General features: G+C 40.6%; 1 protein-coding gene across 2 annotated transcripts; it reads right to left on the bottom strand.

Annotated features, from left to right (window-relative positions):
* Window positions 1–1902: 1902 nt before the first annotated feature.
* vir-1 (virus-induced RNA 1) lies at window positions 1903–25222 on the bottom strand. Of its 2 annotated transcripts, none has more exons than XM_001356719.3 (5): window positions 23023–23306; window positions 10028–10210; window positions 7772–7956; window positions 7041–7337; window positions 1903–2769 (listed from the first exon to the last, which is right to left on the bottom strand). In XM_001356719.3, exons 1-5 carry the CDS (start codon window positions 23084–23086, stop codon window positions 2107–2109), a joined length of 1392 nt encoding a protein of 463 aa, XP_001356755.2. In that variant the 5' UTR covers window positions 23087–23306; the 3' UTR covers window positions 1903–2106. The 2 variants fall into 2 exon arrangements, with proteins under 2 accessions (XP_001356755.2, XP_015036137.2); XM_015180651.2 differs by lacking the exon at window positions 1903–2769 and adding an exon at window positions 25208–25222 and having other exon boundaries at window positions 6912–7337; window positions 23023–23264.
* Window positions 25223–26635: the final 1413 nt, after the last annotated feature.

Genomic DNA, 26635 nt, shown 5'->3' with positions numbered 1-26635 from the left:
AGTTGCAATCATTGCCAGAGCCAAAGCAAATACAACAAAGGGTTGGGGGGGAATAAACCGATGAGCAGACAGGTAGGAGAGGAGCAATTGTAAAGACCCGAAACCCCAGACCCCGGACCAAGAGCATGAAGAATGGAGAGCACGGGAGCCATAATTACTGTTATGCTTTATACACACACAGTTGCACTCGCAGGGCAGTACAAAAAACCGTTAACAACTTTTATGCACATCCTCCCCGACTGATGGTGGCTGATGGTGGCAACCCTGGTTGTAATGCACAAATATGTCGGCCACTTGTGCATTCCACGGGCTTGCAATCCAAACAGCAACAGCCACCACACACGAGAGAGATTCGTATCGAACAGAGAACAAAAATGGAAATTGAAGCGTAAATATTCCCACACAATGTCGAAGTAAATGCCTTTAAATTACGTATAACAATACAGTGGATACTCGCTTTAATTACCCAATGATCGACTTTTACGACTACGAAATATCCCTAATTAATTCTTGTGCTGCAAGTGGATGTGCTCTGATTCTGAAAGTTCATGGAGTTTTATGGAGACCAAAAAGAATTAAATTGGCCTTTTTGGATTCAGAAAAATGCTGTACAGGAAGTGGCTTTCTTTGCTCTTAATGTAGTAGGTCTGCGATCACGACGATTTATAATAGATCGGTAGATAATTGACGTGTGCCAAGTCCTAGAGCTTTATTTATTTTACATTCTAGAAACCCCTTAAGGCACAATTTTCGACTTAAAGTCTTAAGTCTTTCCAGCGTCGATAGCTTTAGCAGTTCGTATGCCGTTTTTTATATATCATATATATATATATTTTTATATAAATAATAATAATGGTACCTCAAATTTCCCTATGTATATTTTCCAGCTCAGGGAATTTTCCCTGTACTTCAACAAATAGAAATAACAAATGGAATGGCCAATATTAAAAACATGATTTTCAATTGTTTGCCTCGGACAATGTTAAAATGTAAACATTTAATATATTCACAAGACAAAGGATATTCAACTGCAATTGGGAAAACAACGTTTTCAATGCCAACAAAAAATTGCCTTGCCCTAGGGAATGTGACCAAGGTAACAAAAAAGGAGTGTCACCGACACATGTTCACAATAGAGACCAAAATGAACTAAACGAACGTACCTATTAAATATATCCTTTAAAATGTTTGCTCAGGGAAGCCAGAGAAGGTCATGCCACAGGCATTCTTGTGGCACCTCTTGGACTTTTGGCTAAACTGGCTCCGCTGCCCATGGGAAAATAATCCTAGGAATGACATTAAGAAGTTGATTTTCCAAGGATATCTCTTTGCAATGCTCAGGGTTTTCCCCACATAAGCAATAAATTCATCAATTAATACGCTTTTATGGCAAAGGTTTATTTGACAAAAGGAATAACAGGCAATTAAGTTAACCATAAGCTGACCACAATTAATTACCCCAATGCAATGCAATATAAAAAATAATTAACTAGGCTGCTTTTTTAATACGCATTCAGCAAGGAACTAATGAGGCATATAATGCCGATTCAGCGTTTCATTCACATATCCAGTTTAAATCCATAAAACCATCATAGCCTCGAACAGTTCGAGGCTTTAAATGAGAGATGAAAATGAGCACCTGAAAGTATGCGACACTTGAAATAACAATAAACTTGATTCAATGGCTCTGTGGATTAATTAAATATTACTTTAATTCATTAAAAAGGCAGAGAAAATCTCTAGTTTTAGTTTCTCTAAGCTAATCGTTTCTCTTCACCAAATACCCGAAAAAATTATCTAATATTCTTTTACTTATTGGATACTTTCCTTTCCGTTTATCAAATGAATGTTTGTGTTTAATATGTGTTTTATAAATTTCATTTATTTTTTGGAGGCAATAAATTAATTTCGGATGCACATTTGGCACATTTAATACTCGTACGCTGTCGAAATAAATACGATTAAATTATAATGATAAATAATAGAGGGGATGCCATCTTCTTTGGATTTCTCAGAGACATCCTCGATGAATGCTGGTGCCTACAACTAGAATCTTAAGACTAAATACTCGTACAATGTCTAGACTAGAGTGGGGCTTGCCAAAATTCACTTTCTCGGCGGCCCCATTGACAGTTTCTCGAACATTGGCATTGCTTTGATCACTGACGGTCCCGAAATCAGTTCGGCATCGGGATTGACTGAGAAGTCTGGATTCGCGGCAGCAAAATCGTTGACGGCGATGTCGTGGGACAGGTCGATGGGCAACGAACTCTCGTAGATGTCAATGTGGTTGTCCAAATTGTTGCCGGCATCTGCCTCCTGGTCCAGGTCACGGTCCTGATCGTCCGCCACCTCGTTCTGGTCCTGTTCCTGATCCTGGTCCAGTGTTTCCCACTCTTCATTGAAGGTTTCACTCATTTCGACTGGTGCGATTGCTTCACCGTCCTCATCATCGGAAGACTCCAGCTCTTCGCGCTCCCTGTGCTGCAGCTGGGCCAGACGATGGACCAAGTCCGCATCCTCAAACAGTGCAGAGTCTTCGGCGAGTTTCTCCACAGCTTCAAACTCCTCCTGTTCCTGTTTCTGGCTGTCGAACAGCTCTTCCGCTTCTCCCTTGGCCTCTACAGCGGCAAACATACTACTTTCCGTATCTAAATTGGCCATGATTTCCTTATTGATTTCCAAATCCGTACCTTCTGCTACAGAGTCTGCGGGTGAGCTGGTGGCAAGTTTTGTTGTTGTATATCTTGGTGTTGTTGTTGTTGTGGACTGTGCGTCGTGTGGGTGTGTGTGTGTATAATGGGTTGCAGGTGCAGTATGTGTGCGTGTGAAATAAATTGGATAAAAATTTGTATTAATTTAGGTTCGAGAAGGGCCAATCACGCGGTTAAGTTTCGGATAAGGTTAAAAAGCAGACGCTGCATGCCAAATAAATGGTTAAATTAATATTTAAAAGTACCACACCTCTACTTAAAAGAATATATGTACACAATATAGAACAATTTTAGCCGATAAAAAACTCACAATCAGCGGACTTCGTGTGTAAGATTAAACTGAGCTTCTCTTGCGCACAGCACAAAGATTTTATAGAATTTAAGCTACTAGCTCAAGCCGTGAGAGAAGCTTGGAGTAAAGCTTTTGCATTATAGAGAGAAAGAAACCAAGCCAGCAACAACTTGGGAGCTTTTTGTTGTTATTTTTACAGAGATGAGATAGAGACATCAAACTTTAACAGTGATCTGTTATTTCTACTCTCTTCATTCATTATTTACGTTTGTTATTGAACATTTGCATGATTGAACAGCAAGAAAGAGTCAAAGCTAACAAATGAGCAAAGTTTTCAAAGCTTTACACCGATCTTTGGGTTCTCGCTCTCTTCTCTCCAACCTTACAGTCTTCATTCATTATTTCCGTTTTATTATGCACTGCATGATTCACCTTCGTCGCTGATAAATCAGCATTTCGTTAAGGTCGTTAAGCACACTCACTCTCTCTCTCTGTCTCGCGACCGGTGGGACAGTGTGTCTCGTTCCCATGTGAGAGGCTGCTGCTCTGCCGCCTTCGTCTCTGTGACGTTACAAATTCCCCTCAGTTTTTGTCCACTTTTGCCGGTCGCTCATTAACAATTTCTAAGAAATTCATATTAATAATACCTACACACTTTTGCGCATCTGTTTATTTCTGTTCGTTACGGATCACTTTATTTTTAATAATTGGAATCTGTTGGGTGGCGCGGTACGGAAACAAGGCAAAGGTTTAGAATAGGTGGCGCCATGACTGAGTCACGATTTCTGTTTCTTGGGAATTTCCTGAGAATCGGAACGAATTGAAGAATGTGGGAAGTGAATCAAAATCTGCATAGTGTTTACTGACAGTGAGTCAAAAATTGGTGGAACAATCCTTACATTAAATTCAAATCAGGCTCCAACCTGACCATTGGGGAGGACTCTTCCCATTCTCATTTCCTGACTTTGGTCGCCTTCAAATTGAAAAATGCAAATGCACAAAGTACTTTGCAAATAGTTATCAAAAGTTGCCATATATGAGAATTATATGCATATTTATTGGGTTTTTAATAGGAAAATATTAATAAAACACATACTCTAGTGCGGCTTTGTGGGTGTGTGGGTTGTCTGTGTATTTGCACATGCTTTTTCCAAAAGCCTCAGTCGCCAAATTGTTTAACAGGCTTCAACAATTTTTCAATATTTCAACTCAAACGAGGGATCGCACTCTGCCTCACTCTCTCTCTCGCTCTCTCTTTCTCTCTCTCTCTCTCTCTGTGTGTGTGTGTCCTTTTGCTGCTGTCCCTTTCGTGCATATTAATATTTATAACCATGAATGTTAAATTCAAATAAACGCATGAGAAGGCAGTAGGCTCCATGCGGGTATCACCTCTTCTCCCACTCTCCAGCAGAAGCCCCAACAAACCACAACTTTCAATATCCGCGCGAGATGAAAAAACGAAAAGTTTAACACACAAAAAATTTAAATGAAAATACAGCAGGAACAACAAATTATTCAAGAACGGGAGGTAAGGCGGGGTTTACCGTCAGAACCGAAGCTTTGGATACCCTTTCATTTCGATCGTTTCTGTTGCAGCTAAAAAAACGAAACAATTTGATCTATAAGACAATCAAACGGTTGGCTTTAGAAATGGAAATCAACAAAAAAAATGCCATCAACTTTTTCGTACAAAAATAATTATAAAGTAAATTTAATATAATTTGATTTTTAATTTTTCGAAAATCTTTATTCGCTTTGGACAATCATCTTTTAATAATATTTAATCATATGATCACTTTTTATGTCCCTTCTTCTCTATATACCAAAGCATTGCAAACACTTCAACAAAAGAGTAATACCTCTCCTGAAAGCGTATAATAATATTCGCAACTTATGTGAATAGTTTTTTTTGTGGAAGTTGCACTTCTTCTTTTCGCTTCCGGTTGCGGCTACAAAAATGTCACCGCTGGCATTATTTAAATTTAAATTTTTGCATTTAAACGTTGACATGTCACTTACAACTTTAAAGTTGTTAATAATTGCGCTTTACGCCGCATTGCATTTTTTTTTTACGGTCATTTATTAATTTTCCGCTGATTTATGTTGCAAAAAAGTAGAAAAAAAGTATTATATCCAACAAGCGTTCGTCGATTTCGCCACAATAAATTCTCATAAATACAGGCTCCACCTCTCCTCCCCTTTGGACCTGCTGCCACGCCCATAGCCGAAACGGTAGAGAGCCCCGCCCAAGACAAGGATTTATGCGAGCGGAGCGCATGACTTTTAATAAAAATTAATTTTTATTATGGCCTAAAAGTAATTAATGGACTCGCAGCAAAACCGAAAAGAAAAATTGTCGCGTATGATGCATGAACCGCTGCATGGATGGTAACGGGTGTGACCAATTGCCGACGGAGGCAGTGCGACTGTACATATATTATCCTGCAGTAAGGTGCGTTACAAAAAGGGGTTTACATTGCATATTAAACCGGTAAACGCTGGGTACGCTACAGAGGGAGAATTTCTGAACAGAGATATGATTTATAGGGGTCTCATACCAGTACATATAAGCTGCTGGGTTCTGTTTAATCGTGGCTTAATAGCTGACTACTATTAAAGTTCTTTGAATTGCAATAGTTATTTCAGGGTTCGTATCTGTACCTTATAGACCCTAAGCTCCTGATACTCCTATAATTTTTTACTACCTGAGTATTATTGCAGTTCTTTGAAATGCAATGGTTCTGCATTTTGTATTTCGAACGGAGCTTCAGACTCTGAAGAGTCTATCCTGAGATTTCTATCTGGCTCTGTTGAAATATTTTTAGTTCTTCATAGGCTTTGCTGATACTATCCTAAAAGACTTTAAAGGTTCTCCTAACATTACACTGATTGTATTCTGAGAATGTTGTGACTTTGCTTTTGTTCTCTTAATTTCTAGCTGATGATCAGCCCACGCTCTATCCATCTTCCATCTGTATTATATGATCGGCCTCCCACATGGCCCCACCTCAGTCTAGGCCAACTGCTGGCTAAATTGCCTTTTCTTATGACTGATTACATTATACATTTGTTTAATAGAAATGTAATATAAATAGTGTCACTGCCCACACATTATTTGAATGAATAATCCCGTAATACGAGTGTGCAACAAAGTTTAAATACATTTTCAAATGACTTCAAAACAAACAGCTTACTTATTACCACAACTCTCAGTGATTCAGGCAATAATTTTATCTGTCAATTACGCAATATGTATTTGCCTCTCATCGCACATGGCTGGGAGTTGTTTTGTGATTTTTACACATTTGCATAATATGGCAGTTGCATTATATTTTTTGCCCTGTGGCCACATACTATAATTTGTTTGCATTATTAATTTAGACGCAGCTGAAAAGCTGAATCAAACAAAAACTACTCACAAATCCAATGAACAAATATTCATATTACACGATAAACGCAATAAAAAACCATAGAAAAAATCCATCTAATTGTACAATTAAACATTTTGTCGTGTTAATAAAATATTTACGATTGCGGTCTGAAGAGATTATTGGCCTGGCAAATTACAGAAACTTAATTAAAGGCCTAAACGGAACTGCAACAAAAAAGTGGGAGGTGGACTTAAATTAAAAATAAATCTAATAAAGAGTAGAAAATTAAAGCTTTAAATTAAAATACAATAAAACAAAAGCAAACCAAACCAAGCCGAGAAGCCTCTCACCAGACCAAGCCGAAATCCATTTTTATTTGCATTATTTATTGTTTTTAGTAGTTTAGAAATAAAAGCAGGCATTCAATTAAAGATTAAAGATATGTACAAGTTGCTGGATCGTTTAGTTTCAAGGCAAAACTTTATTTAAAAATATAAGAAATATTTATATATATGTAAGTAAATATATTACAAGTTTACATATTGTTTTCTCTTTATAAATTGCTCAATATACAATTGTTGATATTTGCTGTTGGTTAGTAGAGCGTTTGCTAAACGGATTTTTGGATTTCCGGGATTAAATGCTTCGAAAATATGATTATACCTGAGGTTCGTCGATATCGCGCACTTCGTTGTCCTTGGGCTGCTTCTCCAGGGGCTCGCGGCGGCTGTTATCGTCATCGTCCGAATTATCGAACTCGCCACGCCTGGTGGGCAAGATGGCCGGGGCCGAAGTGGCTGGTGCCGCGGCAGGCTGGAAATCTCCCTGGCTGGTGAGGACACCCTCGGCCACCTCCTCGCCGCTGTCCAGGGGACGCACATTGACCACACGGACCTTGAACAGGCTGTTAGTGTCGCCGTACACCGTCTCATTGATCTCCACCTTGTGGCCATCAACAACCTGTTTTTAAGATTTTGTGGAAATATTAAACTTCCATTTTTTGTTATATTTTAGATATAAATTGAAGAAATTCGTCTAAGAACTATCTAAATTAAATTAATCTTTTTAAGCTGTTTAAATCCCATATATCCGGTACAAATGCGTACAACTTTCAAAAACATAATCGATTCAAACTTTTTGCAGTATACTTTTAGGTGCAAGAGCAGCTTAAACAAGTTTTTTGTGGGTATCTTCAATTTTTCAAATCTTTTAACCAATTTAAATCAATACAAACAGATGCTCTTCAAACTGGCTTTAGACTTAGAAAGCTTTCCGATTATTTTATATTCCCATTCCCTAAACAACTTTGATTTACTGTTAGTCTTTAAGTATTCCTTTAAGCCATTTCTTTAACAAATTTTGATGATACATCTTCCCTCAAACACAGTACATACCTTAACCGTTGAGGTTGTATTGCCATTCTTGGGGTTCAGGGGAGTCAAAGGCCGCAGACCGAAGGAGAAGCCAGATCCAATGCCATCGCCTGAATCATCCGCACCGGCACCAGCACCCGCTCCATCCTCACTCGAATCGGTGGCAATAACAGGCCAAAGACGAGTGCGCAGACGACGGAAAAGGTCTGATGAAGTTAAAAAGAACAAAAAGATCAAAAAGAAAAAAATGTTAAATAGAAAATAGGAAAATTTCGGGTGTCTGTGTGTCTGTGGTATAATTTCAAGCGGAAAAACAAACTAAAATAAAAGTGCAGCGCAGCGAAGAAGCGAGACTGACATGGAGAGAGAGAGCGACTCTCTGGGAATCGAAGCAGGTGCCCTTCGTCTAGGTCTGGCTGGCTCTTGGTCTTGGCTGTGTCTAAGTGCTAAGCAGACATTCCATCGCTGTCGTTCTCGTTCTCGTTGTCGTTGCCGTTGTCTCATGCTAATGTATTTTTCAGTTTGAAAATCCTTAATCCGTGAACGCACTAAAAAGCGTTTTCTGTGTCGCCAACGCTTTGCAATTTGCAATTGCCTTGTCTGGCCCTGTCGTAATACCATTCTCACCCACCCCCACCAGTCCCCTCCTCCCAAAACACACCCCAGTTTTTCATTTCTGCCGACATACTGTCGTCGCCTTAGTGTCTTTCTTTTCTCTCTTCAACCTTGTCATAAATACTTGACCGCATTGCTTGGACGACCGGTCGCGGCTTGTCGCCAATTCATTTGCTGGTAATTTGCGTTTAAAGAGGTGTGAAAAGTACTTCAGTTGGCTGTTAAATTGTATGTATCGTTTAGTGATTGATAATGGGGCAGGAAATGGCGAAACTTTGCTGAAGTTTGTTGGTTTTTAATACATTATCGTAGAGAGAAAACGAAGCTTGCTAAAGATTTATGTACCTATATAAATGTTATGGTCTAAGAAATATTGGATAGCCTCTCTTAAAGCGGAAACATCTGAAATAAATCCGTAACTTGAAATAGAAATCCATTGACCAATAAATCAATATCAATCACCTTTAATATAGGAATATATATCCCCACATTGATTTATCTACATATATCATATCTGAAATATTCGTCAAATATTTGTACTATTTATTTTTCAAACATGTAGTAGTCCTCTTTTTAGCGTATCCATCTATCCATCCGAGTATATGTCACTACATTAACCTATCCCTAAATCAATAGACCTCCTCTTCCAAGTCACATGTTTTATATCTATCCATCTTTCATCTTTATACCCCAACAGCCTGTCTCTTTCTACTTTAATACACCTCACCCCCCAATATACATAGTACCCCTCCCCATAGAGAACTGCAAGTGGACTCTGCTCCTCCATCTACAACTCAAATAAATCGCTGACAACAAAGTTCCGAGGCAACCGCAACTCCCCGAACTTTCTATTTGTCTATATGCTGTTTCCTACGCTTCGTTATCTTGTTGACCCCCCACTCTAGCTCCACCTCCCCCCCTAGGAAAAACGAGTCTAAAAAAGAACAAAACATCTTTCATGCATATAAAATGCCATGGGCTTTGCCAAGTTTTTACACACCCCAGCCCCGCCCCCCGGAAACGCACGAGTATTAGGATAAGATTTATGAAGTTTCAGCTTCATCATCGTCATCGCCATCTTCTATCGAGGCGTCTTACAATCTTAGCACCGAGCAGATATGAGGCTGGTAGATGGTGGGCAAACTTTTCACTTTTAATGGCCAACAGACTGGCTTGACCTACTGTACTCCACTTCCCACCACCACCCCCTCTAGCTATCCATCTATCTATCTATATAAATATAGAAATAAATACAAAAGAATAAATAAACTTTGTCTGGGGACTGCACAAAATTTGACATAATATTTTGATAAATTGTTTTTCGTTTTGAAGCCAGAGAGGCGAGAGGGGGGGGGTGAAGAGTCAGGAAAGTTTAAAAAGTCCCCAAAGGACAGTTGGCTAATTGGCTTGACCCAAGGGACATCATGCATTTAATCCAATGTCTGCGCCATCAGAGCGTATGCATATCCTTCATCCATTGTTCAGCTCTCTCGCATCGTCATTAAGCAGGAATAAATGTGATGTGATCGAAACAGAAATGCAATTGAGACTTGTAATTATGGATGGAGCACATTTTTAAAATGATTATTCAATTAAAATGCCATTATGCGTATACGTAATATCACTCATACGCCCCCCACGCCCAGTTTACGGCGCACTCACCATCGAAGGAGTCGAAGAAGCCCGTGTTGAAGCTCGTCGGATTTGACTGAAGGAAGGGATATCCAGCGCCCGTATCGATGACACCGCCAAAGTTATGGAAATCCGGCTCGCCAGCGGCGGAGGAGGACTGAGGGCGAGAGGGCACTTTAATCACCTCGGCATCGTCCTGCGGATTGTTGCGCGCTGCAAGAAGGGTCGAGAAATGAAATTAAACGGTATTATTCATCATTAAGAAACAAATTGGCTGCGAAAATTTTCATTAAATTAGCCAAATCAGCGGGAAAAGCGCTGACTTTCATGCGCTGCCCTTTCGTTCGTGCCCCCTACCCCTTTCTGGGCGCCTCATTAGCGCTTATTACGCAATCTTTGCTTAAGCATAATTTTCTTTGACTAGGGATATATGGTAATGCTTTTGCTCTTTGACCTGACCTTCTGACCAGTTACCCAAGGGAAAACTTAAAGTGGAAATTTCAATTTGATTTCCCAGCCTCGCCCCGGGGGAAAAACTGGGCCAAGGCTTTTATCAGAGAACCTCTAAATAAGAGACCCTTCACAATGATTCAAAGGAAGAACGGGGCAGCGCATTCCATTCCCCGCATAGATAAATGCGTTTCCTCTTCTTCGTCCCACTCTCAATCTCCAGTCTCTGGCATGTTGCACTTCATAAATCTCGCCAGCTGACACTGACAGCGACAACAGGCACACAACAGCATACAGCACAGCCGTCATACAACAAGTGGCTGGAGAGAGCACGGCACACACTCGTACTCGCACAACAGAAATTACGTAAAGTTGGTATGTATGGCTATAGGAGTACCCTGCACTCAGATATTCACTTGAAATGCAAGGAACTAATGGAGAGAACCCTTCACGATCTGCTAAGGTAAACAGGATTTAATCTTGTTTGAGTGGAACCCATAGCAATTTCCTTTTTTTAGGGAACCAGCTGTAACAGAGAAAAGGCACGACAGCTTAACAGTCTCTTACTGTTCCCAGGTACCGCAATACGTTAACAGCCTGTGGCCGACAGCTCTAACAGCGCACTGTTACGGCTCTCTGTTAACAGCCTGTGACCACTCTCCATGGACGCTCTCGGTTACATCTGACAGTGATAGTTCTGAGAGCGCTCTTATGAACCACACGGCAATGGAATAGAAGAATACCAATCGTTGGAGTGCTCCCACTACAATCCCTCAACACCCCGGACTTGGTATACCATGGTTCCATCATACCCTACAAACACTGCGATAATCGGGCTTCGGAAACCAAACTAACGACGTTAAAAACAAGTCAAGCCAGGGTTGACTCTCGCCTCTACTCGACTCTTTCAGATGAAATGTGAAATATGAAGAGCTTTATGTGCTGCGTAAAATTGCGTACGCAGAAGGCCAACCGTATGTGACCCACCCCGCCCCTGAGGCGCCAACAAATGGGTAGTACAGGGGTCCGCAAACAAATGCACTTTTGTAGGTCGACCCCTCACGACCCCCAACCGCCTCGGACGTTCGCTTTTTAAGCCGATTTATGAGAAATATACACGACACTCGCAATATGTTTGGGATTTTGTGAAAAAATGTCGTCGTCGTCACCGTCATCAACAGAGAGCGAGGGGGTCTCGACCCCAGGTCCCCCCAGCGATCAAACATAAAGTGGAGCAAAGAAAGAAACAAAACGTAACCCCAAAAATGGGCCAGAGAACGAGGGAGGGGCCACACACTGGCACACGTGAATGTCATTTACAAGTGCAAATATTTACATTTCGTGGTGCATATGAAAGTGGGCTACATGCTGGCAAATATGCACCATGGATATATTTATGGAAAGGTAGTACTCGTACACTCGTACATAAATGCTGAGCAAACATCTGTGCAACTGATCGAATATGCAATTACCTTTAGAGAAAGAGAGTTAGCTACAATCTAAACTCCGAATCTAAGATCCGAATGGAAAAGTGCCGATAAGCAAGCCATCTACCATCTAACTCATGTTTGTATTTAAGCGAAAGACCATGGGGACATTCTTTGTCCATAGTGCCAATCAGCACTTACGGATGAGCGGAATATTCAATATTTGGCTTGTAAGCGGATGTAAATGCTCAATTACTTATTCTCACAAAGTACGCCAACAAATATACCCAATCTACCCCGCTTTCAGCTGCTCAACAAATGAAGATCAAAAAGCCAGCGAGATTCTCGTATATGCACATCATATTTCATGGTTTCGTGTAGCATACCTTAAGGGGCAACGGTGGCCATGGCAGAACCCTTTTGTAAGTGACAAAAGCAACAAAATATAAAAATTGAATCATGTACCGGGATGAAGAAATTTTCAGAAATGAACATGTTGAATTTCCCCTTATCCCCTTTTTTCCCTCTTATTTTTTTTTGTTGGGTTATTAATCATGCGAAACATGGCCGAGGCGAGACTTCAGAGAGAAACGAACACACAAAATGGGGAAAACATCTAACATGGCATATTCATTAATTTTCCAATAATTAAGCCCAGACAGGGGGACCACAACGCGCTCGTCCTCCCCCCCTTCCAGGCTTCGTCCATTGTTCTGTTCCTACGGCTTCTGCTGAATTATGAAATTAATAAAACCAGTTGGCAGCTCTGGCTCTGGCTCTGCCTGTGGCTAATGGTACGGGGCTAACGGGGAGTGGAAATTTCTGCATAGCACTGCGCTTTTGTTCTAAACACAGCGAACATTTTGTTGCTAATTATGTAAGGTTAACAAGCAGCGGCTGGCCCCACCTCCCTCCTCGGCCACTGGGCGTGGCACTCATATAATATTTTTTGGGCTTCCCATTCTGTTTTTTTTTTCCCCAAGCTTTTGTTTCGGGGAGCCTTTTGGCGTGTGAAGGGCAGAGGAGCCAAAATAAAATCCCTGGCAATCGCTTCGCCTGCGTTTTATGGCGCTAATTGGCGCCCAGGCCAAGGGGCGGTGTTGGGTGGGTTCAAGTCTGCGTCAATTAATTAACATAATTGTACAATTTTGCATAATTTAGTGAGCAGCGCGAATGATTTTATTCCCCAGACAACTTTTGGGTGGGCTTTAAGGAATTTTTGTGGGTTTCTTTGGTTAAGATTTCACAGCCAAAAGTTGAATGTGAAATTTCACTGAATAGAAATCAAATTTCTGTGTAAATAAATACTTTAAAATTAGGTAAATAATGTACTTCAAAAGACCAAAGACATGCCTAAAAACTTATGCTATTGAAGTATTTGGTAATGCAAGCAAAAATTGTTCTATCCTGCATTTCCTGGGCCTTCTGCTCCTCTCACAATTGAATGAAGGATCCCAAAGCATTAGCCACAGACACTTTTCGAATGAAATACAACCTACAAAAGGGCAAAACTTCTAGTCTAATAAATATGCGACTATAATTACAAACTGCCAGGCCGCCTATCATCTCTCCATGAAAAATCCCTCTGTGTGAAAAATTGCTTGAAAATTTGAAATGTATTTCGCATCTTTCTCTCTCTCTCTCTTTTTTGGGTTTTGCAGCAGCCCCCAAAATGGTAATTAAACTGCTGGCCAAAAGTGTCGGTTTGGTTGGGAGTCCGTTTTGGGGATTGAGGGACCGTGGGGGGCCAGCATTGGAAAGGACTGCAGGACTGGCCATCAAATTTATATTGCGGCTGTCCGGGCAGCATTTTTGAGTGGCCTCAATATGGTTTTTGGCCAAACAAAATTGCAATTCGCTTTTTGGCCATCATCGATGCATGCGTTTTCAATTACTTTGACGTCCAATGGTCCACTGGCCGATGAAATATGTGTAATACTCGGGCAGTCGTTCGTATTCGAGACAAGTTTACCACTTTTTCGCAATTCATTTGCCATTTTCCCAATTGAAAATTGCAAATTCAATTCACCGAACAATTCCGGTTGCTGTGGCCGAACTTTTCTAATTAATAGAAACAGTGCAAAATAAAATATGAAAAACCAGCAAAACAATATTCCATGAAAGTTTCCAGATTTCACTGCGGGGCACTGCTCATTAAGGGTTCGTATCTCAAAAGCCCTTCTTCTCTCTCTACCGCTCTCTCTCTCTCTCTCTCTCTCTCTCTATCGAGCTATCTATCAATTATTTCACCATTTTGGTTCTCACAAATCAATTAAACTTTCGCTCGCTGCGCATTTTTAGCTCCTCGACTTTGTTGCGCCTTTTTTCCCGTTTTCCGTTGCATGCAATTAATGAATTTTTAATAGCCGCACTTTGGTTAATGTAAAAACTTTTCCCCCGCCCCACCAAAAGACCCTTCACTGTCCAGAAGGGCAACCAGGGGCTGTCGTGTACTTAGGCTGCTGCTTGTTGTAATTATGATTGTAGTTGGGCGGAAAAAGTTAGTTTCCTATGTAAATCTTTTGAGAATCTTCTCTTTTGCCCAGCTTCAGGCAATTATGAATTGCAGTAGTAGGAAAGGGGGTGAAATAAAAGGGTGAATAGAAAGGAAGCAAGTAGGACTGCGACTACTTACTCTTAGCTACATTATAAGTCAGGTTTAATTTGATAAAAATCATCTGTTCAAGGCAACAGAGCTATTAACATTCCAGGTTAACAGCATTTGACCGCTCTCCGCTAACAGCCTGCTACCGCTCTCTGTTAACAGTCTGTGGAAGCTCTCTGTTAAAGCTCTAAAAGCGATCTCACGCTCGCTCTCACGATCCACACGGCTCTCGAGCGGCCTTAGCTTATAAGGAAATCTATCTCTATCCAACCTCCTACAAACACCTTCTGTTTCGAGTTCCTGCTCAATTTTTGATCTCAGCCAAAGAGTGGCCTGTCAGGCCTAATCTCATCCAAGCTGCTGCAAATTACCTCCAGCCACCTTAATTCATGCCCAGTCCATCCAAAACTACAGCAACAAGAGGAAGACAGACCATCAACGCCTCCGGAGGAGGACAAGTTCACAGCTCAGGCATTTCAATTACATACAAACATTTACCCCCCCCCTGCTAGCACCCATCCTGACTGTGGACTGAGGACTGCCGACTGTGTACAGGAGATTCCGGGATTCCACCTCCTGACAAACTCAATTGTATGCAATTTGGGTTAAAATGATTTCAAATCAGTTGAAAACCAATGAACAGACCAGAGACCCGGAGACCCGGAGACCAGGAGACCAGCAGAATACTGCCTCCTGTCGAAGCTGAGGCTGATGGAAGGCACAAGCACCCAAAGGGGACAGGGGTGGCTCTGTGAGAGTGGAATGGACATGCACCGAGTGCAGACTTGTGTCACGTTCAAGAACTCTAAACAGGGGGAAAATTAGTTTGATGCCACACACACACACACGACACTTGAGGGGTCTGTGTCTGTGGCTGGGGTTGGGGCTGGGGCTGGGTCTGGGTCTGGGGCATGGCAGATGTCAACAGCAGTCGGGCCGAAAGTGAAATCAAAGCCAGCTTTCAAGTCTCACCGCCCAACCCCCGACAGCAATTGAGTGAAAGTGCAGACTGAAGCTTAGTTTGCTGTCATTCTCCGAGTGAAATGCCATTCAATTGACGTATTTCGGAGGCTCGCTCGAATGGGTGTATGTCCCTGTGTCAGAGCTGATATTTTTGCTAGAACGCATACATCACACAGGCACACACAAATCCCAAACCCAAACCCAACGGCTAACAAAAAATCAAGTAAGAAAGCGATAGTTTGGATACCGACTGTAAAATACCCGTCACAAAATCTTCGTCGTGCAATGTGTGCGTCTTTTGGCGGAGGGAGTCCATTCTGACTGAGTGCCCCGACACCTTCTCCCTGTTCTATGTTGTCCCTAAATACAGTATACCCTTAGATCCCGTCGGACCACCGGGTATCATCATTTAACAAATGATGGACGTGCTGGAGCTTGAACCCCTTCTCAAAGCCCCGGATCGTTTCCATTCGGTTCGGTTCAGGTTTTTTGGAAAAACGAAAACGAAATTAGTTTAACGTCTGGGTCCCTAGTTCCCGCCCCCACTAGCCCCCGCACCCACTTTTCGTGTGTGTGTGTGTGTGCGTCTGTGGCTGGGGGAAATCGTAGGCGTCCTGTCTGCTGCTATCAATTCTAATTACAAATGTCAACAATGATTTTTCGGTCATCCCCTTGATGGGGCAATGGGCAATGGGCGATGTGCGATGACGTTAGATCTGAGGGGGGCGCTCAGCCATATAGGGGTGTGTGTGTGTGCGACTTTGGTTGGGCTGGGGGGCCGCCTTGATTAATGTGACGCGCTGCAACAGCAGCTGGGTAGACACACACAGACACACACACACACGCTGGATCCCACGTTGCACGGCTGTCTCGACTTCGAGTGCGGCGGTTGGGTCGCCTATTAGGGGATGTGGTGCGGTTCTAGTTGTCTGCATGGTTATCTATCCACATCCCCATCCCCGATTGATTGGCAGCCGCGATGAGGGACTGTGATAAGAGCCAGTCAGAAGAATGGCTTGTGACAGATTCGAGTTATATTGAGGCCTCAATGGGGTACAGGATGCAGGGAGATGTGAGATAACAAATGGGGCTTAGCGGACAATTCAATGCGGAATTAGTAGCGGAAGGATGCAAAACAAATGGTTGGCAATATTCGGAAACAGTTGGACAGGTTACATACGATTAGGGGTTGATATGAGCGCTATATAAAAGTGTTTTTTTCTAGCATTATTTCATAATTTTCCTCACGTTTTCTGAAGGGACTTAATCTGCTTTCAATCACCATCAATCAATATTCTCCATAAGAATAATTATCTAAACAAAACAGCTTCATTAGCCAAACAAACAAAAAACTACGAATCTTTCACATCCCCTTTCTAACACCCCCCTTTTCTCTTCGAATAAAAACCCGATTTGCATGACAAACAAAATATTACGTGCCCTCAAAGAAAAGAAGGCAGTGTCCAAGTAAGAACAGAAGTACCCAAAAATATATACAATAATATGTAATTCAATTAATTTTGGATCGCTGGGTTAGTCAACCACTGGTGCCACTGTACGATGTACCCCTTACCCTTACTCCTCCACAAGCCACCTGGTCATCCCCTGAAAATCCCCTGGCCACCCCCTGGAGTACGAGTATGTCAGGTGCTGCTGCCTTCATTTTTCATTTCTCACTCCACTTCATTTGCATTGCGTCAAAACAAAAACAAAGCTCGAGGGCTTGACAGCCTAAGTTAAATCGAGAAACAAGAAGCGGCCTCATGGATACCCTATACTCAGAAAGGTAACAATTATAGTACGATATCCTTAAAACTTTGAATACTGTAGATTTTCCCTTAATTTTCGAAAACTGAAGAGGCTCTTATAGCCTCGAAAATTCTACTCGTTTCTACTGAAGTTTATAGGATCCACTACGATTCTCTCTGCTTGTTACATAAATCCACTCGACTGAATATACCCTTGTAAGTATTCTATGGGTACCGGAAACGAAAACTTTGATTGTAACGGTAGGCCTGCCTGCTCTCTCTCTGGGATCCCTCCCCATTTTGGGGGCGCTGCCAAATGTGACAATCGTGTCACGTACTCAATGTTCTGGAAGATTGAACGTTACGTTTGTCGCGTTTAAAATGAGTTTTTTCAACTGAATTTGATTTTGATTGTTTGGTCCCGGACACGAATTCCATCATCCCCACACCACATCCCATCCCATTCCATTCCAATGTTCCAAAACCACCTTCTGATATCGCCACATGCAGCAAATTGTTCTGCAAAGCGGAAAAACTGAAATGGCCAAAAAGTAAAATTGTTTAATTTTAGGCTTTCTTTGGCCCGAACTCGAGCCGAGGAGTCGCGCCCTCATTAATTCTGTTCGGTTCGGTTCTGTTGCCGTGTACGTGTAGGAAATTTATTAAGAAGAAAAATGCTCAGATTGGGTTTCTGGGCTTCTTTAATTTCGAATGGAAAGAACGTGCTTTAGCTTTCACTTTGGATTTTTCACAAAATTGGAGTCAATGGAGTATGGCATTGAGGGGAAGCTCCTGCACAAAGCACGTCCTCATAATGAATATGCTGCTTCGGAATGTTTCACAATACAGTATAGGAATATATGTACTACTTTACAAATAGGAGCTTATACAAATGTATTTACCAGGCACTTTATACAGTTACAATCCTATCAGACATAGACCCTCTGACGATAGCATAAATAACACACTCTGCTCATATTTTGTTCTGTATCCCAGCATCCCATGATCACCCGACATAGTACCAGAGACTCTACAATGTTCTGTGCCACGCCAAAGACTGTGTATATTTATTTTTAGATTCGTGGACCGACTCAGCTGAGCAAATAATTGAACAAGTAGGAAGCAGAGCAAACTTTCATCTATCAAGAGATCAGCAATAAGATTGCAGGCCTCTGATGAATCTGACAACAAAGAGAGGGGCTAACCAGAAGTAGGACCTTCCACAAAAAACTAACGTCGAATCCATTGACTCAAATCCACTGAAATTTTTCAGGAGTCTTAGCGCGAGTAATTTCCGCAAATAAATAGGGAAAAGCATCAAAATGCTATGCCCAATTGTGCAACAAACAAACATTGTTTGGATAATTTCAACATAAAACATTGCCGCAATTGAAATTGTAGATTGTAGCGCATGGTGACAATTGCCTGATGCAAATGGAAATTGCAACACCCATGGAGGAGCCACACACGCAGTAAAATTTGAAGTTCGCATATTTTTGGTTTGGGAGTAAAACCGCAAATTGCTATTAACGAAAATCTAATCATAACCGGAAATTAATTTGACAGGAATCTCATTAAATTTACAACCCAACCGAGCCACTCCACTCGACACAGGAGGACATCATGCGGCCACAGCTGCCGACGAGGAGGCTGGATAGAGAGGGAGCCGGAGAGGGATGCCAAACCCAATCCGCATCCACCGCATTTCTATTCAAACCAAAATCCAAACTCCCCAATCCCCCCCCCCCCCCCCCCCCCCCCTCCATCCGCAAATCGTTTAAAGCTGCATTGCGTTGACATTGCAACAGCCACCTGAGTATTTGAGTAATGTACAGGATTTTCATTATAATATACAATTATTTCAGTTTGCCAGGCCATATGAATGATGCGTTGATGCTTGGGTGTAGGTTCGTTCATACGATGATTGGAAATCACGAAAGCTACAAAGAAGATAATCTAAAATCTACCAAATGGAACCTATTTATATCCGATTTCTGAAAACAATGGCACCCTGCTTTGGGATCAGGCCTGAAATTATCTTATTCTAAAATCCAAATCCCTTTGTTACGATATCTTATCCGCCATAAACGCCCTTTTTCCCCATATTTTCTGTTGTTGTTGCAATCTCCTGGTTGTGCTGACTATGAGCAACTGCCTCTGCTGCCGATGCTGATGCTGCTACTGCCTCCGACTCCTCCTGTGCCTCCGTCGGTGCCAGTCGGCTGTAATTTATTTCTGATTTTGGGGCTTGCGCCATGCGTGGCTGAGCATTAGAGGCGCTTGCACATTTTGCCAGCACATAAATTAACATAAAGAGGCGGCAAACTGGGAGGCATGCCTCCAGGGAGGCCTTGCAGCGATTACGTGACATTGAACCAGAGCCAAAGTGGCTCTGATGCTGCTGCAGCAGTTCTCAATCACGGTGAGAGCGGGCTGAGTCATCCACCTAATTGGATAAACCCTTCGTGACAGCTGACAATTGCAGGGACAATAGAGAGGGAGACATGTCCAAAGTCTAGACAGATTTCTATACGTATAATAGCGATTCCGTATTTCATTGTTGATCGAACAAGCAGTAAAGAATAAAGTGATTAATTAATTTCTTTGTTGGGAAGATATACCATTATATACTTGGTGAGGAAAGTCCAACACATTATGTATTTGTGCTGAATAGTGGGTATCTTATAGTCGAAATTATAGTTGTCTAACTATGGCACACACCTCGACTAATGGCGTTGTTAGGAAAATTGTTTTCCTCTTAAGATTTAACTTATGATTTTTTTATCATTATGGAAGCTTAAGTGCCTATAATTTACGAGTATGTACACGAGTATATGCATATGCACAAAGTCCCCACGAATGGACACTCAGATCTCGGAGACTATCTGGGTTAAATCAGATATCATATGGGAATTTGACTGCGCCGATCCAAAAAAAAATGATGATTCACTTTACAAAATATGAGAAAAATATTCCCCTACTTTATGCAATTTTGGTATACGGTATACGGCTACAGTACTTAAAAACTGTCACAGGTATGCCACCCTCCATTACAGCTGTTTTTTTCTCCTGTTCCACTCACAGTCACGTTACAGCGTTACAGCGTTACAGCGTTTGAACTTTTTGTGTAGATTTGTGTAGAATTTCATGGCAAGTGATTAATCATTGGGCTGCTAGCAAAACAGTTGCAACAACAACGACAGAAACGACAGCAGCAACAAGCGAGAAAACAACTACGGCTGTCATGTAAAATGTAAAAAACAGTGCGTTTCAAAACCATAAAACAGCCAAAAGTTCAAATAAGAGACTGGCCTGGTATGGTATACTCCATTCTTACAGTTTTCAAACGCACCTTACTAGCAGATATTTACTTAATTTTTTTTACATTTTGCTAACCATACAATTGAATTATTCATTCTAATTTAGTTTGTTTTTGTTGTGGCATGCTGATATTTACTTAATTTTCTGGAAATGTATACATTTGTTTTTGTTTTTGTGTAAAACCCAGTCAGGTGACAAGGACAAGGCGGAGACGAGGCGAGACTGCTGCTCGATATAATCAAACAATTAAAGCTTAAAGTTCAAAATGCAGAAAACAGTTTTATTTAATTTGAATAGGCTGCTCTGCTCGGCTTTGCCTGCTGTTGTTTATTCAATTTGGAATTGTTTAATTTTTGTTGATTGGTCCCAACGCCTAGCCCCGCCCCGAAGTGACCGCAAGAGAGTCCAAAAATCAAAGGCAACAAAAATGTTCGGCTTAAATCAACTTAATTCGAAGCTCAACATTTTATTTAGTTTTACAGGAAGTGTCTGAGTCTATGTTTTGTATTTGAACAACTTGTTCATTTCACTGGCTTTTGGTTCTAAAAACAAACTATAGACAATTCTTCTGATATAAATGTTTCATATTTAAACCTTTATTCAATTGCAGCTTCCTTTTTTTACTGCAAATAATTTCCATAATTCTCTAAGCCCCTATAAATTATTTCCACTCTATTGATTTAGGCCCAAACAATATTAAAATTATATTTTAACTAAACCACCCATGGGAACGGACTTACGCAATGCTAATTAGCTGGCGACTCATCAAACAATTCGACACAAAACATTTGAATAGGGCTTCGAAAAAATTAACTCCAATTTGCATAAATAAATATCTGTCGGAATTAAACAAATTGCCAAGCAATTCAGCAAATGTCAACCGTATAAAATATATATAATAATTCACCAATAATATAATTATACCTATTTAGGGCTTTATTACAGACGACACCACGCATAGTTGCACATACTCGAGTGAACAGTAATAAAATGCAGAAAAAATGTGATTTATGGCCCGCATGCAACTGCAATTTGTACAGAGAACAGAGAACATTCCCTGAAAAGGCCTTAAAAGCGAATTATGGCCATAATTAACCCAATTCTTTTGGCCATGGTACAGTGACACCACATCGTCCACATACACTGGCACTCGTAAAAAACAAAATTGAGAGAACCACAAGACAAGAAGAAAAGAAAAATGCCCAAGAATTTCAGTGGCCAGAAAGTGGGGGAACTTGAGTGAAGAATATTGTACGTGGGTTCATTCAACTGTGGGTCTGAGATGGGGGATGGGTGAGACCTTCAGATGGTAAAGACATTTCTCGAAAGATCTCAGATTTATAATAGTTAAAGGACTTTCAAGATTTCTTTGAGATTTCTGTGATGTATCCATATTTTCCATTCAATCAGGTCTCTTCTTCCGGAATGCAGATTGCCTTAAGAAATTAATTCAAATAACTATTTTTAGAATAAGTAAAAGATGTGTAATTGAGAGATTTATCATCAAGCAAAAACCCATTAAATAAGGCAGCTCTTCAACTACAAACACCTCTAATTGAAAGCAAATCAGCTGAAGCTTGTATCTGGAACAAACCTTTCTGAATATCGGGACTTATTGCATGAAAATTTCATATTTCATGCAAATGATTTTGACTGCAGCACAAAATTTGACAACTTCAAGTGGCTGTGGCAGCTGTGCCAAAACCCAACCCATCTCTGGCCTCATCATCTGCGATTCACTGGCAGCACAGCTTCTTCAGCAATTTATGCATTCAAGTGGCAGCCAAAGGCAGCAGCCAGCAAACGCTGATGATGACAATAAGGACGCAACTCCCTGGATCCATCCCCGGACTCCACTCCGTGATTCTGATTCTGAGAGTCTCTGATATTTTGCCCGTTGTTGTTACTTCTGTATCTGTATCTGTATCTGTATCTGTAAGATGCATTTGGCTGATTGTCAAGTGTCTCGTTTTGTTATCAAGACGCTGGCATCATTATCCAGGAAACAGGAATGTTTCAACGAGTTAAAGCTGTTACTTAACTGGTACCTTAAAGCACAGTTTGAATTTTAGGGTAAAAAAGTGTCTTCGATTCTCTGATAAAAAGAAGAGGTTGTTCCCTGTACCAATAATACGAAAAATTAGACTAGGATTGTCCTTAGGGCTAAGTGTTCTATGAGAAACACATAGCCCTAGCTCCACTGATCTCTCAGATAAGAAAAAGCAATCTGTGCAATTTCTTAATTAATTTCTTAATCAGTGGAAAGTATTGTTTCATTTCAGATTGTTCTAGACAGTTCCAGATTGCAAGAGAATATTAATTTAAAGAAATATATAACTTCTTGGTTTTCCCCCTCACTCCTTATCAATTTGAATTATTAATGAGTTCAAAAGGTTGCCTTCTCCCTGTTTTCTTAATAAGTATATAAATTTTAATGATGATTTGCGATGTGTGTGTGTTTGTACACTAAAACCTGATTTGCGCCGATTGATTTATGGGGTTATAACTCACCTGGCAATGTCAAGACTCCGCTTAGGGCCAGAGCGATCAATAGAGCACTGAGCAGCAGCTTCATATTTCTTATTTCAATTTTTCACACGCTTTTAAAGCCTTTTTTTAGTTTGTATTGTTTCAGAACTTGGTATATGTTTATATTTATTTAGGGCACAGTTTTTGTTCAGATGTCTGTTGTATATTTTCTGCGTTTCGCCGGTTAACTAGGCGGCTCTGTTCTGTTCGGTTCGGTTTCGGTTCTGTATGGAAAGGCAAACAATTCTCAAATGCGCTTAAATGATTTGAGGAAACGGCAAATAAACGGCAAACGAAACCGAATGAGAGGGCGTGAGGGAGAGCGATTGAGTGAGTGGCTAGCCTGACGCTGACGTTGACGCTGACCGCTCGCTTGCTCTCACACTCTCCCTCTCAATGAATATGGCTCTCCCTTCGACTAAATTAAACGGTACGTTCCTGACTGCATGACACTTACTTATTCTTCTACTCGCTGGCAGGAATATTTCTTTTAAATATACATACTTATATGGAAGTATTATGTGAATAGAAGCTGACAATCGCTTGTATATTGATATATTAATCATATACTCCTCAGTTGAAAATTTATTTTCTAAAAGCTACTCTTTACACTCAACGTTTGGGGTTGTAATATAAGCTTTTATTGAATAAGAAATTTCTCATGAAAGATATATTCATATACATATATAAAATTTCCAAAGTTTTTTTAACCTTTTAAAATTCATTTGCATAATTTCTAACTTGAAAAACCTCCTCCTATTAAGTGACTGTCATACCGGCTTTACATGCATTCGAATGGTCAGCAAGTGCTGTGGGAACGAAAATGGGGACTTCTCTATTTTTTGCGGTGTGCAATATTTTGGTCCAGCACTGTGCCTGCATGCGACGTATGAGTAATTTTTTGTTGTTGTTGCGGCTAATCAGTTTTTGTCTATGCTTCGTTAACTGCACGCTCATTCTGCCTCTGTCTGTCCCAGTCTGTGCCCATGTCCCTGTCCCTGTCATTCATGCTACTCGTACAATATGTTTTCTATTCTCATTCGTATTTTGACTTGACTTCAATCGCCGCACTGGCTGGAAATTATTTCGATTTGTTGAATGGCTAAATCACCTGCTGGCCGAGCTTCGTATAGAGTTCAAGGTTAACGATTGTGTAACTTATTTGCTTATTCACCCATAGAGTGTCAAAGCTTGTATGACACTCACATAATGGTGTAATACAAATTTCAATTGGTGAAATACATAAATACTTATTAAATCTTTCCATACAAATGGTGATTTACTAAGAATCCCCGGCAACGATATTTTCTTAGTAAAAATCCTGGTTCCTGGTTTCCAAACCTATTACAATATATTACCAACTGAGAACAGAGCTTGAAGCTAAACAGAGGTCTCTTCTCTGTAATTAAATGCTTTTGATAAAGCTCTTCTTGTTAATTCCATAATAAAAACAGTCACGCCTTCAGTTGAAGCTGATTCAATCCAGTCACGACTACTGCGCTGGCGTTAATGACAAAGGTCAGCCTTTTCTTCGGAAATTGTTAGAGGAGTTCCAATATCGGATGATCTTTTGTGAACTCTTTGAACTGTTAAAATTCTGATTATTCTTATTTATTTTGAATATTGAATTTATTCGAATTTTTAATATTTTATTAGACAATATTAGAATAATTAGACTGTCTTTTTTTCTCAATTTTTTTCTGTATCGTAAATATTTTATTGGACATTATATTTTGTGCAATATTCATTTTACAGTACTCGTAAATAATTTCATTTACTTTTTAAACACAAGAATAAAAACTGTTCAAGATATATAGAAATTCATATTATATTTGGTATATTAAGCAATTTTTGAATTTTCTTCAGTTTTATTTTGTTTATAGGTATCTTTTTTTCTCATATTCTTTATTTAAGATCTGTACAAAGATTTGACAACCATTAAATTTTTTGTTTGGACTTTGTCGTTTTTTTTATTGTAAACACTTTTTTATCGCAATATAAACTTTATGGCACACGTGTTAGGGGGCACAATACAAGTTTTCGCACAGTTAAATTCAATTTCGCAAATAATTTCTAGCAAATTTTCTAATAGATTGTTTATAAACAATTTTTTTCGGCGCTGAAACGGAAATCACACAGACACAAACAATCTCTTGTATCCACATACCGACTCGAAAATTTGCATAAACTTTTGTTGTTGCTGTTGCTTCGGTCGTCATACAGTTATTTCTGTAGGTTGCTGGCAGAACTCAAAGTGGGACTCGTTTTTGGGGGGAACACTCGCGATCTTCGCCGTGCGCCGGCTCTTGTGAGAGTTGATTTCGGACTAAACGAATGCGTACGGATTTGGCTTCATTTATACCAACGCACACGCAGTCCGCACATAAAGAGAGCGATGAGAAAGGCAGGCAGTGCGAGATCAGAGAAGTCTTCTCAAAGAATGGCCAACAAATATGATCGACTGCGGAATGCCTGAATATGGATGGGCAGCTAAGGCAGACATACAAATTAAACTCCTAAAAATGCAGGGAAGAACGCTGTATTACGAATTGTGCTCTGAAAGTGAGAGTTGAAAGGCGTTATACAAGATTTCCATCCTATAAGAAAACTTAAACATTGCTCTCCACTATACCCCGTATACCCCATTCCGCTTAGGGTATTTGGAATAACAGAATATGAATAAAAATGCGTTGAATGCATTGACACGTCAGTGGCAGTGCCAGTGGCAGTGGCAGCAAAAGTGAATGTCGTCGGAGAGGGACATGGACTGTGGGTCATCCCTTGACCAAACAAGCAAAATCACAAATTCAAAGCAGCGCGCCGACCAAGACTACGACAAGGAACGCGCGCCAAGCTACGTTCCTGGAGTGACAATGAACACTTCAGATCCGCTCCAAGGCAGTGGTCTCCCACCTCCACCTCCACCTCCACCTCCACCTTGCCCCGATCTCTTTTTATAGATCTTTTCCAGATTGGGATCTTGTTCGGTACAGCTGTTGCTCCTCCTCCTCTACCTTCTAGAACTTGTAATTCTTGTCGCAGACCGCGAACCGGATTCTCTTTTAACTGCACTTTCGGTTGATGTTTTTTGTTTCGTATCAACTGGTTCGATGCATCTTGCCATTAAGTGAGAAAAAGCATTTAAAATTAATTACCATTTTTGTACAAATTGTTAAAACGACATTTTTGTGGTTTGTGATTTCTGGCTGGACAAAAAATCCCCAAAACAAGATTTTTGGTCTGCCAACATTGACAAATTGTTGTCAAGGCTTTTGAATGACAAGAAATTGAGTAAGTTGTGTTTTTGGTAAAAATTGGAAAAACTAATAACTCTCTGGCTTTTCAGGTGGAACCTCTTCACTCAATTTGTCATGGTTTAAATTCTCTTTTATTTAAATATAGCAACATGTCAGGGCCTGACGCTGTCCGCCGACCAACCGCCCACAATTTATGATAAGTACGATATGATGCTCTTGACCTTGAAACTGATGTGCGGGAAATGAGAGCAGACTACGAGAGAAAAGCAAGATTTTACTCTCCAAATACAATAAAATATTTATAGATTTAAAAATTTCTTGCAAAACAGACGATTTTA

The sequence above is a fragment of the Drosophila pseudoobscura genome, chromosome 4, assembly GCF_009870125.1.
Source record: "Drosophila pseudoobscura strain MV-25-SWS-2005 chromosome 4, UCI_Dpse_MV25, whole genome shotgun sequence".
NCBI lineage: Eukaryota > Metazoa > Arthropoda > Insecta > Diptera > Drosophilidae > Drosophila > Drosophila pseudoobscura.
This window is presented reverse-complemented; position numbering and strand designations above follow the sequence as displayed.